Consider the following 12,906-nt stretch of genomic DNA (forward strand, 5'->3'; position numbering starts at 1 on the left):
GATTATATTTGTTCAGTTAGTCATGCTGTTGCAGTTAAGAGAGGGAATGTTAAGAAAGTCAGCAAATGCTCTGTTTTGCCAGGTTAAATGTGCTGTAATGATACTTTGTCTTTGTGTGTGGTTTTGCATGTCCAAACGCTATAGTGTATCAGCTTTTGCTGGTGTGCATGATAATGTGGTGGGGCGTGCTTTACTGTGACTGCACTAGTCAGGTTCCATTGTGTCGGGATTGCGTTGTGTTTGTTTTCATTGCATTACTTTAAGTGTATGGATAAAGCTAATGTGGTCTTTACAGTTTTTTGTTGAAACGGGGACGTTTCTTTTTGAGGGGCCGTAGGTATGTAAGCTATTTTTATGAGCCCTGGATAGAGGGATGTTTGAGCATGTTTGTAACATCCGGTATTAATGTGAAGAGCTTTTATTTTGTACACAAGACAGGAAATGGTTCCGGTGTTAACCTGTAACTCAAGGTGTGTGAATAAAGTGCTGCTGCCGTTCGAGCCAGCGAATGTGAGAACGCTACATGTGGTTCTTTTATAAACCTCAATATAATAAGAAGAAGACCCTCGGTTACATAGGCTACCCAGACAGACCAGTAGAGCTGACTTATATCTTATAATAACGAATGTACAGTAATAAAGATTTCAGCTGCTCAGGTAGCCTGGCCTAAATGACTCCTCTGTCGGCCTAAACGACTGCAGGGGGGCCTAAACGACTGCGGCCTAAACGCCAATGGCCTAAACGACCTGTATCCACTGCCCCATAAAGACCCCCCCCAGTCAGCTGGGTCTCTGAGGTAACTACTAACAAGGCAGTAAAGTATTCTTTAATGGAACAACAAAACATAAACTATTTTTTTTCTTTTTTTATCATTCACTTTAATTATTTCCTCATCTGTCTATCTATTAATACATTTTAGATATCAATTGTATCACTAGATGAAAAATAAATACATGAATAAATAAATGTTGATCTTTCTGTCCGGAACTGTGAGAACCCGACAGCAACCGGAGGTGTGACAGAGTCAGAGTTGAACCAGGTAAACTGTGGAAAGGCTATTAGACTTTAAGTCGTTCCACCAGCCGGCGGATTTTTTAATGAAAATGAGGTGCGTGTCATCAGAGCTGGGCAGTTCATGAACTCCTAAACTCAATGGATCTCAAACCTCTTATTTCTTTTAGGTAAAACCCCCAGAAGAAATGATCGGTTTCTCTGATGAAAAAAGCATGTAACCAGAAATCTACTTCTACCAGAGACAGCAGAAAATCACGTCACTAATCTCTGAGCTTCAAAAATCCACTGAAGCTAGGAAGCTGAAGGAATCTATGAAAGAAATAGAAAAGAAATACAGAAAATAATATAAAAGGTTTTGAGGGACAGAAATAGAAAGGAACTCAATCAACAAAAAAAGAGCCATTTAGACATGAGACGAGAGGTTTAGTGCAGCTCAGTTAAAAGAAAGAGAAAGCAAAAGCCAGGTAAGTTAGTGTTATAGATGCTTTTATTAGCACAGGCTGCAGACAGACAACAGGGAGGCATTCTATAAAAAAGTACCGTGTATGGGACAGAGACACGTAGCAGCTTACACAGCAAAGTCAGCTCATAGTTCACCACATCTTCTCTGGTGTGGCAGCATCTGCAGCTTAATGCCCCTCTGACCACTACAGGGGGATACGTGGACCATGTACACCTGTAAGACTAACAGGGGGGCGCAGACAGCTGGCTGTTTGTTCGGCTACAAATCCCTTTTCTACGCTCTCTGAAGTTAGAGAACAGGACCAACAGGGTCCTGCGAGTGATGGCATGTCCCACTGGAGCCCACGCAGACAGTGGCACGGCTGTTGTTTGTACCTCTGGGCATCTACCTATAACACCACTGCCAGTGTTGTGATGCAGCTGAGTCAAGAATGAAAGACCGAACGGGTTGAAGAGAAAGCAACTCAACATGTGTTTTAATCTCACCAAAGACAACTTCCTGGTTCCTAAGGATGATCCATAATCTTCTCTGATCTTTCCATAGAGAGGAAGATTTTGCTCCAGATAAAATAAAATGAAATAAATCCAATGAATGAATAGGGAGGACATCAGGTCATAGCCCACTCAGCCACGAGCTCCATGCTGAGTTTTCTGCAGGAGTTTGTAGTTCCTGCAGAAAGGCATCACTCACTGGTGAAATGAACCAGAGACGGCTCACAGAGCGTTACATCCCTCACACCAGCCACGGTTCACTGAATGTTCCCTGAATGGCTTCAGGATTTACTTCACCATTTACTTCCAGAAAACAATGAAAAGGAGGAAAAAAAGTCCAACTGAGGGTGCAAAAACTTTGGGGCTGAAGCACTTCAAAACAGACGGAAAAAAGACAGCAATGCAAAGATTGCCTTGGTGAGTAAAAGTGTGAGCATGTCGGAGTGTGTGTGTGCTCGAGCTGAGGTGCTGACAGATGGGCCTTGCAGTGCTGGAGACTGTCTGAGCCCCTGAGTGGGAGCGCCTGAGGACATGAACGGATGAACTCACTGCCAGCTGCACAGGGAGGGTCCACAGATGTGCTGGGGTTTTAAAAGCACTCCTTTATTTTACTCACATTAGGCTTAAAAACTGGAAATGCTTTGGACAGTAGTGTCTGCGATCAGAGAACAAACAGAGGGTGAGAAGATCTGAGTAGAGCTTATTATTCCTTGAATTCCAAATATGGCTGAGAGACCAGCACTGCTGCCAAGTAGTTCTGTGGAGGAACAGCGTGGGCTGAAGTCCCACAGCAAGGCGTTGGCATGGCTGTGTGTGTGTGTGTTGGGGGGGCTCTGGCTTATGGCCTTAAACTTTCTGTGTGTGTGTGTGTGTGTGTTGGGGGGGCTCTGGCTTATGGCCTTAAACTTTCTGTGTGTGTGTTGGGGGGGCTCTGGCTTATGGCCTTAAACTTTCTCCATAAAACAGGATGAAGGAGCCATGACTGGGACGGCTACTGTGCGTGTGTGTGCGTGCGTGTGTGTGTGTGTGGGCTGCAGAGGGAGAAGGGGGAGGTGCACAGAAGCAGAAGCTGACAGTCGGTCGTCAGGGAGATGAGACGGGTTCTAGTCCTCTGAAGCGTTGGGTTTGGGAAGGAGGAGAGAAGAGAAATAATGTGGGGACATGGAATGGAAATGAAATGTGATGGAAGCAGTTCAGAGGAAAGAAATATGATGTGAAAAAAGAGTAAACAAACAACAGTTGAGAAGAAAGAAGAAAATATTCATTGATAAAGAAAACAAGATTTGTGGGGAATAAGTATTAAAAAAAGGAAAGAAGAAGGAAAAGAGGGATGAGATGAAGGAATGGGGGGAATAAAGACAGCAGGTTAGTAACTGTCCCAAAAACGAATGCAACTTCTCTAACCAAAGTCAACATTTCACCAGCAAAACAAAGGTTTTCTCTTCTTCTTAATTCCTTTAATGTGCAACAATTAAGAAATATCTATGCTGTATAAAAGGATGTAGGAGCCATTCAGAGGCAGCACGCAGCAGCCTCATGCAGCGGCCTCATGCAGCGGCCTCATGCAGCGGCCTCATGCAGCAGCCTCAAGCAACAGCCTCATGCAGCGGCTTCATGCAGCGGCTTCATGCAGCAGCAGCCTCATGCAGCAGCAGCCTCATGCAGCAGCAGCCTCATGCAGCAGCAGCCTCATGCAACAGCAGCCTCATGCAACAGCAGCCTCATGCAACAGCAGCCTCATGCAACAGCAGCCTCATGCAACAGCAGCCTCATGCAACAGCCTCAAGCAGCAGAGGGAACATGCAGACACAAACACCTTCATGCTCGCAGTCTCTGACCCACTTCCTACTTTTACCGCCTGTGTCCTCTCCCTGAGGACAGCTGGCAGAAAAATGATGAATGGATCCTCTGCACCTCATGGCCAGATGCTGCTTCTACTGAATGAGATTAATTAATCCTGCTCCAGCTGATCTGACATGTTCCAGAAACCAGAAATAGAGATGAACGTTCCACACCATCTTTCTCTATCAGCCACATGTCCAACATACATTACGGTCCTGTTACCACCAGAGGTGGGTAGTAACGAGTTACATTTACTTGAGTATGTTTTTGAAAACATTATACTTCCAGGAGTAGTTTTAAATCTCTATACTTTTTACTTTTACTTGAGTAGATGTGTGCAGCAGAAGCTGTCCTCTTACTCCGCTACATTAGGCTACAATGAGCTGGTTACTTTTCTTCTTACCTCTTTGGTATTCTACGCCTCATTATTTTTATCCCCCCGCGTACGCCTCATTTTAATGTGACTGTGTTCCACCAATCAGACGCAGCCGTGCAGTCTGGTCACGTGACCATACTCAATCTCAGCGGCGGGACGGGTTAGCTTTACAGTTTACAGTCGTAGCAAACAAAGAAAGAAACAGATGAAAAATGTCAGAACCAACGGTGGGAAATGAAGACGCAGACGAGGCCTCATACTGAAAGCATGTTTACCTTACAAAGAGTGAGAAACAGCAGCTACATTATGTGTCTTCTGTGTCAACCAAAACAAACGCACATTTCAGCAGAAACTCAACATCTAACTTGAGGAAACATGTAGCGCTAAGTTTCCTAAACTCGTTTTTCCCCCCATGGATAGGTGAATGTTTGTTTTTTAGGTTACATATGGGTTACATATGTTTTAAACATTTCCTAAGTCTCTTTTATTTTTTATTGAAGTACTTGCATTTACCTGGATTATTTTAATTCAAGCTATTTTGTAATTAATTAATTCATTTTAAATTATTTTATCAATTGGATGAACTCTAATTGGCCTAAAGATGATTATTTAGTATTTTTGTCTGTCTGATTGAATGCTTGTGTTAACAAATAAATCAGACGTTACTCAACAGTTACTCAGTACTTGAGTAGTTTTTTCACCTCTTACTCAAGTAATTATTAGGATGACTACTTTTTACTTTTACTTGAGTCATATTATTCTGAAGTAACAGTACTTTTACTTGAATACAATTTTTGGCTGCTCTGCCCACCTCTGGTTACCACGGTAACACAAGCTGCTCATATCATGCCAACAACCAGACAGGTGATTGGTGAACATGCCAACAACAGATGACTGATGTACAAACTGCTGTCCACAGCATCCATCCACTCCTCAGTGGTACCGACACAGACTGACAGCTCGACCAATCCCAGAGGGCGTTTCCAGTCTGAGCAGACAGCGTTTGCTCTTCACAACAGACTACAGAGACAGAGCGTCTGGGATAAGGCTTGACTGAGGTACAATGAGGTTTACAGGGTGTAAATATTGTCACCGTCACCTGACTGTGAGCTCTTGATGTGATGTTGTGACATGTCACCCGACTTAACTTGGACTGTGGGCTGCTCTGCAGACCCACTGATTTCTGACTTTGAATGAGTCCCAGAGCTATGCCAGCAGAAAGCAGCTCAGCAACATTCACTTGACTGTATTTGAGCTGCGCTGGGCTGTCGCTGACAGACAGGAACATGTTGGTTCTGAGTAAAAGCTGCTCGTCAACACATCTACCCGAGCTACCGAAGGTCGTCATGCTCCTTACACTGACTCACATCACACTTTTAAATCTTCTTCAGTTTAACTGAAAAAAAAAGCACAAAGCTAAGGTTCCAGCATTTAAAACGATATTTTCGTGCTGCCTGAAATAAATCAACATTAAACAACAACAGAGAGCAACAAGAAGTACTTCCTCTCCAGCTCTCTGCTGCCTTAAAACCTCCTACCTCCAGCACATCTGTTGTTGTTGCAGTAAGTGAATCTACTGACAGATTGAGATACACTTATCCCAAGAAAATGTGAGATCTGGTTGTCTGTTATACAGTTAAATGACATAGTGATACTTTTAGGTGACTTGAGGCTATTTTAGGTGATATTTGAGTAACTTCCACCCAGTGTGCATCATTTTCTCAGTCACCTGCATTTGGGATCATTCATGTACGAGTTCCATTCCGTGATCATTTGGGGACTGAGTGTTGCCTTAATTCTCTGTTGTGAGACGCAGAGGGTGGAGTTTGGGAGGTGCTATGAAGCTTATTGTTTCCTACATGAGATGACATCATCAATTGTTTGGATCATCTGTGCACAATGTGCTTCAGCGGTGATCTTTCCATTCATCCCAATGATGGCCGATCATCTACTGTTCCCAGTTAAGGTTAATGTTGATACACCGTTGATGCACATTAACCAGTTATCTATCTCACGTGATCGTTAACTGGACCGGTCTCTCTAGAGAAAGACAGATGTGCGGTCTCAGCGGTCGGGTCGCCCTCATCGTATGCCTCCCTATATCAGGGGCACCGGCTATATTCATCAGCTCTTGATGAAGCATCTTGGAGCTGACAGAAAGGCCATCCTGAGTCACATAATGTGTCTGCGTAGATTACCAGTCATCCAGGTCATCCATGTTCTATACCCACTTAATCCAGCAGGGGGAGCCTATCCCAGCTGTACACCCTGGACAGGTTGCCAGTCCATCCCAGGGACACACAGAGACAAACTAACATGCATGAACAGAGGGAAACTTCAAATTCAGGCAAAAGTGGAACGCCTGCCTCCATGAACCCATGTTGAAGTCTGTGCTGTAATACTGAGGGCCTCCATCCACAAATCCCAGTCTGACTGGATGTCAGATCGTCGTTACTACAGCCAGCTTCCTGTCTTTTAATGGCTACATGATACTGTGATGCAAAGTAATCTACAGTAGTTTCTTGTGTAGGACAGGGAGTTCAGTGGTCTTACACAGCGTCCCTAGGGCTGTGGTTAGAGTCGGTCGTCCAATAACCGGAAAGTTGGCGGATCGATTCCAACTCTCGCCACTCAGAAATATTGGTGAACTGACAGCTGGAGGGGTGTCAGTCCGCCTCCGTGTCACGGCTGAGGTGCCCTTGAGCAAGGCACCGTACCCCCATGCTCCCCGGGCTGCCCACCGCTCCAGGTTGGCATCTGTCTCTATGAGTGTGTCAACAGGTGCCAACCTGGATGGGTTAAAAGTGGAGGACACCTTTCGTGTGTATGCTTGACAAATAAATCTGATCTTAGTTACTAGCTCAAAATCTAGAAAAGCTCATCCGGATTAGTGGTCTAGTAGAGCAGCAGCACGAGAAGTTGTGAAGCTGACAGATGTGAAAAGGTTGTGCCAAATAATAATTTCAACATATCTCAAAAGAATGTTTCCATCCACGAGATCAAGAGATGAGTGTGTCTGAGAGTTAAGGGAGGCCCGATGCACTGGTGTGAATTAGTGTGCTGTGAGCTCCCAAGCAGACACTTCAACATGTTAGGATTTATGCTGAGAAGTGACCGTGAAAATACAAGTGAAACTTCTTTTTTAACATTAAGTCTATACTGTGTTGTCTCTGAGCCCAACTGCTCAGTTGGAAAATTTTGGAGAATTACTAAAGCAGAGCCTTGAACTTAAGGTTGAAGTGATGTTGGAAAACTATGAGAAGCTAATCATAGAAAAGGAAGTGGGTGTGTACACACAACGACACATGCATGCAGAATCCAACTGAGGTGAAAAACAAGAGCAAGTATACAAGGAAATACAAGAGAAGACGAAAAGGCCACAGCTGGTTGATGAGGATGACCAGCGGAATGACTGACAGCAGGAGGAATTGTGGGAAATAGCTTACCAGGCTTTTGCACCCCATGAGCTTCCTGCTCTCCATTCTCCATTGTGGGACCAGCATCTGCACACACACACACACACAAAAAAAAAAACCACAAATACCAATCAACAACATTAATCTCTGAGTGCTAAAAGCTAGCGGAATCAGAAAGCCAAAGTGTCCTGATCTGTACGATCTGTCAGGCTTTCTGAGGGACATGTCCCCCTTTTTATCTCTGTGGGCCTGTGAGGACCAGGCAGGATCCGTCTGCAGACTCATTATGCTTTCTGCCTATAATGTGCACTCACACTCATGCGTGTACACATGTATGTAACACACAAACTGTAGCTCCACGCAGCTTTGCAAAAAGAGCCTGGTCACATACACATGTACCGTGTGCTGCATTTGATACGCTCGATCACAGCATTCTGTTACAGAGACTTAAACATGTTATTGGGATTAAAGGAACTGCATTAGGCTGGTTTAAGTCATATTTATCTGATAGATTTCAGTTTGTTCTTGTAAATGAAGAATCTTCCTCACACACCAGAGTAAGTCATGGAGTTCCTCAGGGTTCTGTGCTTGGACCGATTCTTTTCACTTTATACATGCTTCCATTAGGTAACATTATTAGACAGCATGGCATAAAGTTCCATTGCTATGCTGGGGGGCCTCATCTGTCACACCTTTCCTCACTTTACTCTCTTTTTCCCCCGTTTAATTTCTCAAATGATATTATGTACATGTGACATTATTGTGGTCATTAACTCGTGTTTCCCTGTTCCAACAGATATCCTTTGAATGGTGTTACAGTGGTTTTTTTCCCCTCTTTTCTGTCCTCTCAAACCCCAGCTGGTAGATTGCCACCCTTCCTGAGTCTGGTTCTGCCAGAGGTTTCTTCCTGTTAAAAGGGAGTCGTTTCTCTCCACAGTCGCCTCAGGCACGCTCAGGACGGGAGATTGGACCGAAAAACAAAAGGTTTTCAGTGCAATCTGTTGGTTTCCTTAGCTAGGAAATTGTTTTTGAATTGGCTCTATATGAACGAATTGGATTATTTTATGAATAATTATGATTACAATTAATTGAATTCCAATTGGCTTGAATTGGACTTTATTATCTAAGTGCCTTGAGATGACATTTGTTGTATTTGGCGCTATATAAATAAAAATGAATTGAATTGAATTGAGGTCAGGGGTGATATTCAGATGACATGAACATCCAGCACTAACAGGAAGCAATACTGCAGGGAACAGAGAGACTCCCACCAGCTTGGTGCTTTTTATGTGGTAAAAGCAGGCCATTTCACAGATATAACCCATAAACTAAAGTCATTTCAAAGTGTGACAATGTTCCAACCATTTATCTGAGAGACACCATGAGTACGAGCAGGCATGTCCAATCAGTCCATTTCTTTTCATGTGGCCGGAGGAGATTGTCCGTGTCCAGCCAGGTTCACTTCTGTCTGGCTGGTGTTCCTGTGGAACAGGGAGCTCTCCCTCAGGCAGCCTCCTCTGTCCCTCTGAACATGAAGCAGCTGCTAACAGAAATAAGAGGGCATGTCGGTAGGTTCTCTCCCTGCCCCGTTCTCTGTCATGCTGCCAGCAGCCAGTTGTCTTTCCAGGCTGTGTCAACCGTTTCACCTGAAAACACCTCAGAAACATTGCAGCGAAGCAAGCTTTTCTTGAAAGAACACATGGTGTCAGCGGCCTCTTAAGTGACGAGTCGGGGCAGAATGCCTTTTCCCTGTGCAGATGGAGCCATGTGCGACTCCAAATGAAATATGAGCACGCAGTTGCAGCATCTTATGTGATGCCTGCTGCTCAGTGAGTGAGGTAGTAGTAGTAGTAGTGAAAGGAAGCGCTACGAGGCGGGGGAGCTCATTTGCATGTTCACAGATCCTTACTCACAGAATGAGGAAGAAGTTGGAGAGTGATGCCACATGAGAGGTTTGTTCATGGCATGATCAGATGAGTGGTTAGGTGTCAGTTTTCTGGAACCAAGCCGGTTGGTCCTGACCATAACATCAGAAACATGACGGGCGTTGCACAGTAGGGTTCAGACGGATCATCATTGCATACACGTCGATGTTGAAACAAAACCTTGACCAGAGCATTTAACCACTCAGCTGGGACATTCAATGCTGTGACCACTACTTTGCTTATCTTCACGCCCCTGTTGTCCCTGCAGCTGAATGACACTCAAGCAGATCCAAAATGGCAGCCAGCATCCAGCAGCGCCTAATAGTGCAAGTAATTTAAGAGCAGCTGCAGCTCAAGTTGCATAACAGATTCTCTCTGGTTAAAGATCAGACACTAGAATATGTTAGAATGGTAACACAATGCTTCTATTTATATCTATACTTCCAATGAAATTAGTGTGAAGTCATTTTATTAACAGACAGTGTGTGCGAAACAAAGAGCTTCTGTCTGGGGATCAACTGCCTGCCATGATATCTGTGTTCTACACTGACTGCGACTTCTTATGTCTTCCTCACATTCCTTCATCTCCCCGCCTTTACTTCCAACTTTTATCTGCCAATCAGTCATGAGGTGTCAGCTCTACCACACACATTCTCAGATCCCTCTCACCTGTCCTGGTGTCATCGTTGTCCAGCAGGGGGACGTAGTCCGTCTTTCCAACCGTTTCCTTGACCTGATCGTCGAAGGTCTCCGCCTCCAGCTGAGCCACAAAGTCCCTCTCCACCAGGCCTTCCGGGCCCGGCTGGGGAATGCTGTCCGTGAGCGCATCACTCAGACTCAGGTCCAACTCTGCCATGTCTGCAGACAGGCACAGAAACGCAGGTGTGAGCCAAACAATCAGGCTGATAAAGGTCGGACAGGACACTTCTGTTAGGGAGCATTAGAAAACATGCTTGCTTAATGAAACATATGCTGGGGCAGCATGGTAATACAGAGGTAAGCAGGAAGCTTTCACATCTGTGTCCTGGCGTGACTGAAAGACCAGAGAACCTGCATCCAGAGCCAGTAATGTCAGCCATTTATCCTGCTGAGGTGACCCTGGAACACACTCTGGGCCTCGCAGGGAAAACACTGACCAACATACACTTTCTCCCATCATCGTTTAGTATCCCAACTGTAACGCCCCGCAGCCCCGCCAGGAGGCAGAGTTTCACAGGATTAATGAGGGAAACGGATGGCCATACATTCAAGCAGCCACTGCCTCGCTGTCAGGGAGCTCCTGTGAGCAATGAGCAGCAGGGGAGCTCCCAGAGTTATGCTGTGGCATCTTCCAACTCTAATGCCAGATTATCCTCAATGCCTGCAGCCACATCCAGTCTTTGTTGCTCAGTCACCGTCCATCTTCCCAAATCTGCCTCCATTATCTCGCCTCCACATCTCTGTGCTTATTAAATCCTGACCTTTCACTGCACTGAACTACTGTTGAAAAAGCTGGTTGGAGATCTGGAGATTCTTCAGAGATGTAAGAGATCTCTTCTTATACCCTTAAATGAACTCTTCTTCTGAGCTTATTCAATAAAAGGTGAATGTGACACATTCGCATTAAAACACACTCACCTGCCATGAACCCTATAACAACAGAGGGGCAGAGCAGTGGAAGCACAGCCCTCTGCCCCCATCTGCTGGATCCTCGGTTCACTCACTGCACTAAAGAACATGGAAGCTGCCAGCATCCCCTCTGTGCTTCCACAGCTGGTTCATTCACTTCCAGGCAACAAGACAACTACTACTGACTGACTGATTCCTGAAGTGTATTACTGTACTTATTTAGCCCCAAACCAGCATATGGTTAAAGGCATATATTCCCACATGGGAGCACTCTCAACGGCACCACCCAGCATGCTTCTCTTTCCCTGGAAAAGAGCCCAACAGCAAGAAGTGGCTTTCCGGTTTGTTCTGGAAGAAACTGCCTGAGTTCTCACAGCTCTCCAACCTCAACCACATGACACACTGTAGCTGTGGGGTGACATGTCACTCAACATCTGGAATGGACCGGAACGGTCCTGAGCCCCACTGACGTTCAGTTTCCAGTCTCAGTAGTTCAGGAGAGCAGGGTTCCTCAGCAGCTTTCAAATGGCAGTTCACTGCTGCCAAAGTAGAGTGAAAGACACATTTGTCCCCTTGACGTTGGTAGTGGTGCAACGGATCATCATTGATCCGTGATCCGTTCGGATCAATTATTTCGGTTCGGCACACACATGATCCGCGGATTGATTTATGAAAAAAAAAAAAATTGTGCTCATGTTCAGTCCTCACACAGCCGTTACAATTCCTGCTAGTTCCAGGGACAGGGCTACTTTCCACGCTCTGGGTAAAAGTCTGCAACAGTTCCCTCTTCAATAAGCAAACAGTCCTATGGCTCGTTTGTGATTTATTGCCCTCAGCGTACAACACGTAGAACAGTGGGCATGGAAAATAAAAGTAGGCTAGACTTCGGTGACTACTGTAACGATAACTGCTGCCTCTAGTGCTACGTCTGTTTCCATATACTCGCGCTGCCACACAAACCTGTCGCCTAGGTTACCACACAGACATAACACGTAGCTGACATAGCGATAGCTAACATAAAGAAAACCCCTAACCTGCAACACAGCGTGGTCATGGCGAGCGGAGGAACAGAAGAGCTTTAACGCCCCACGTCATTTAAATCCCCTGTTTGGGAGCATTTTAGCTTCCCTGTCAAATTTAATGAAGAAGGAAAGAGGTTGGTGGATAAAACCGTGACGGTGTGTAGGCACTGTGGCACAAGAAAGCCACACAACAGTGGAAACACATCGAGCATGGCCACGCATTTGCAGCGACATCACCCCGGTGTTTCACTGACAGGAGTGAAACCGAAAGCGGCTCAACAACCGCTCATCACCGCGGTGTTTAAGCAGCCCCTTCCTTCACAATCCGACCGGGATAAAGCGATCACAAACGCTATCGGTGTGTTTTTATGTTGCACTTTAAGTTGTTTTTCTTTGATTATGTTGAAAAGAAGATGTTAATTGTGCACTTTAAGTTGATTTTATATATTTCAATTTAATAATTTAAAAGTGTTAATAAACAAAAAGACAAAACATGTTTATTTGTCTTGTCTATTTTTTTTTTTTTTTTTTTTTGCTGATCCGAAAAATGATCCGATCCGTGACTCTGATCCGAGGAACGATCCGAACCGTGAGATTTTTGATCCGTTGCACCCCTAGACGTTGGTTTGTTAACTAACACAGCATTCCATCAGGGCATTCTGCCGGGCTGCATCTCCTGAACAGTGTGTTTTCTGCACATATCGTGTTAATCAGTCCCCAGACATTCAGTCAGAAACTCCAGTCAGAAC

General features: G+C 45.0%; 1 protein-coding gene across 6 annotated transcripts in view; it reads right to left on the bottom strand.

The window, feature by feature from the left end:
• Positions 1-12,906, bottom strand: part of LOC142370373 (uncharacterized) — a 143,860-nt gene that overhangs the window by 99,556 nt on the left and 31,398 nt on the right. For all 6 annotated transcript variants that reach the window (XM_075452914.1, XM_075452915.1, XM_075452918.1 and 3 more), the window contains exons 2-3: positions 10,197-10,385; positions 7,633-7,689 (exon numbers count right to left, since the gene is read on the bottom strand). In XM_075452914.1, the coding sequence (XP_075309029.1) occupies positions 7,633-7,689; positions 10,197-10,383 (244 nt within the window). In that variant the 5' untranslated portion in view covers positions 10,384-10,385. The remainder of the gene's footprint in view (positions 1-7,632; positions 7,690-10,196; positions 10,386-12,906) is intronic.

This window comes from Odontesthes bonariensis, chromosome 20, assembly GCF_027942865.1.
Source record: "Odontesthes bonariensis isolate fOdoBon6 chromosome 20, fOdoBon6.hap1, whole genome shotgun sequence".
Taxonomy (NCBI): domain Eukaryota; kingdom Metazoa; phylum Chordata; class Actinopteri; order Atheriniformes; family Atherinopsidae; genus Odontesthes; species Odontesthes bonariensis.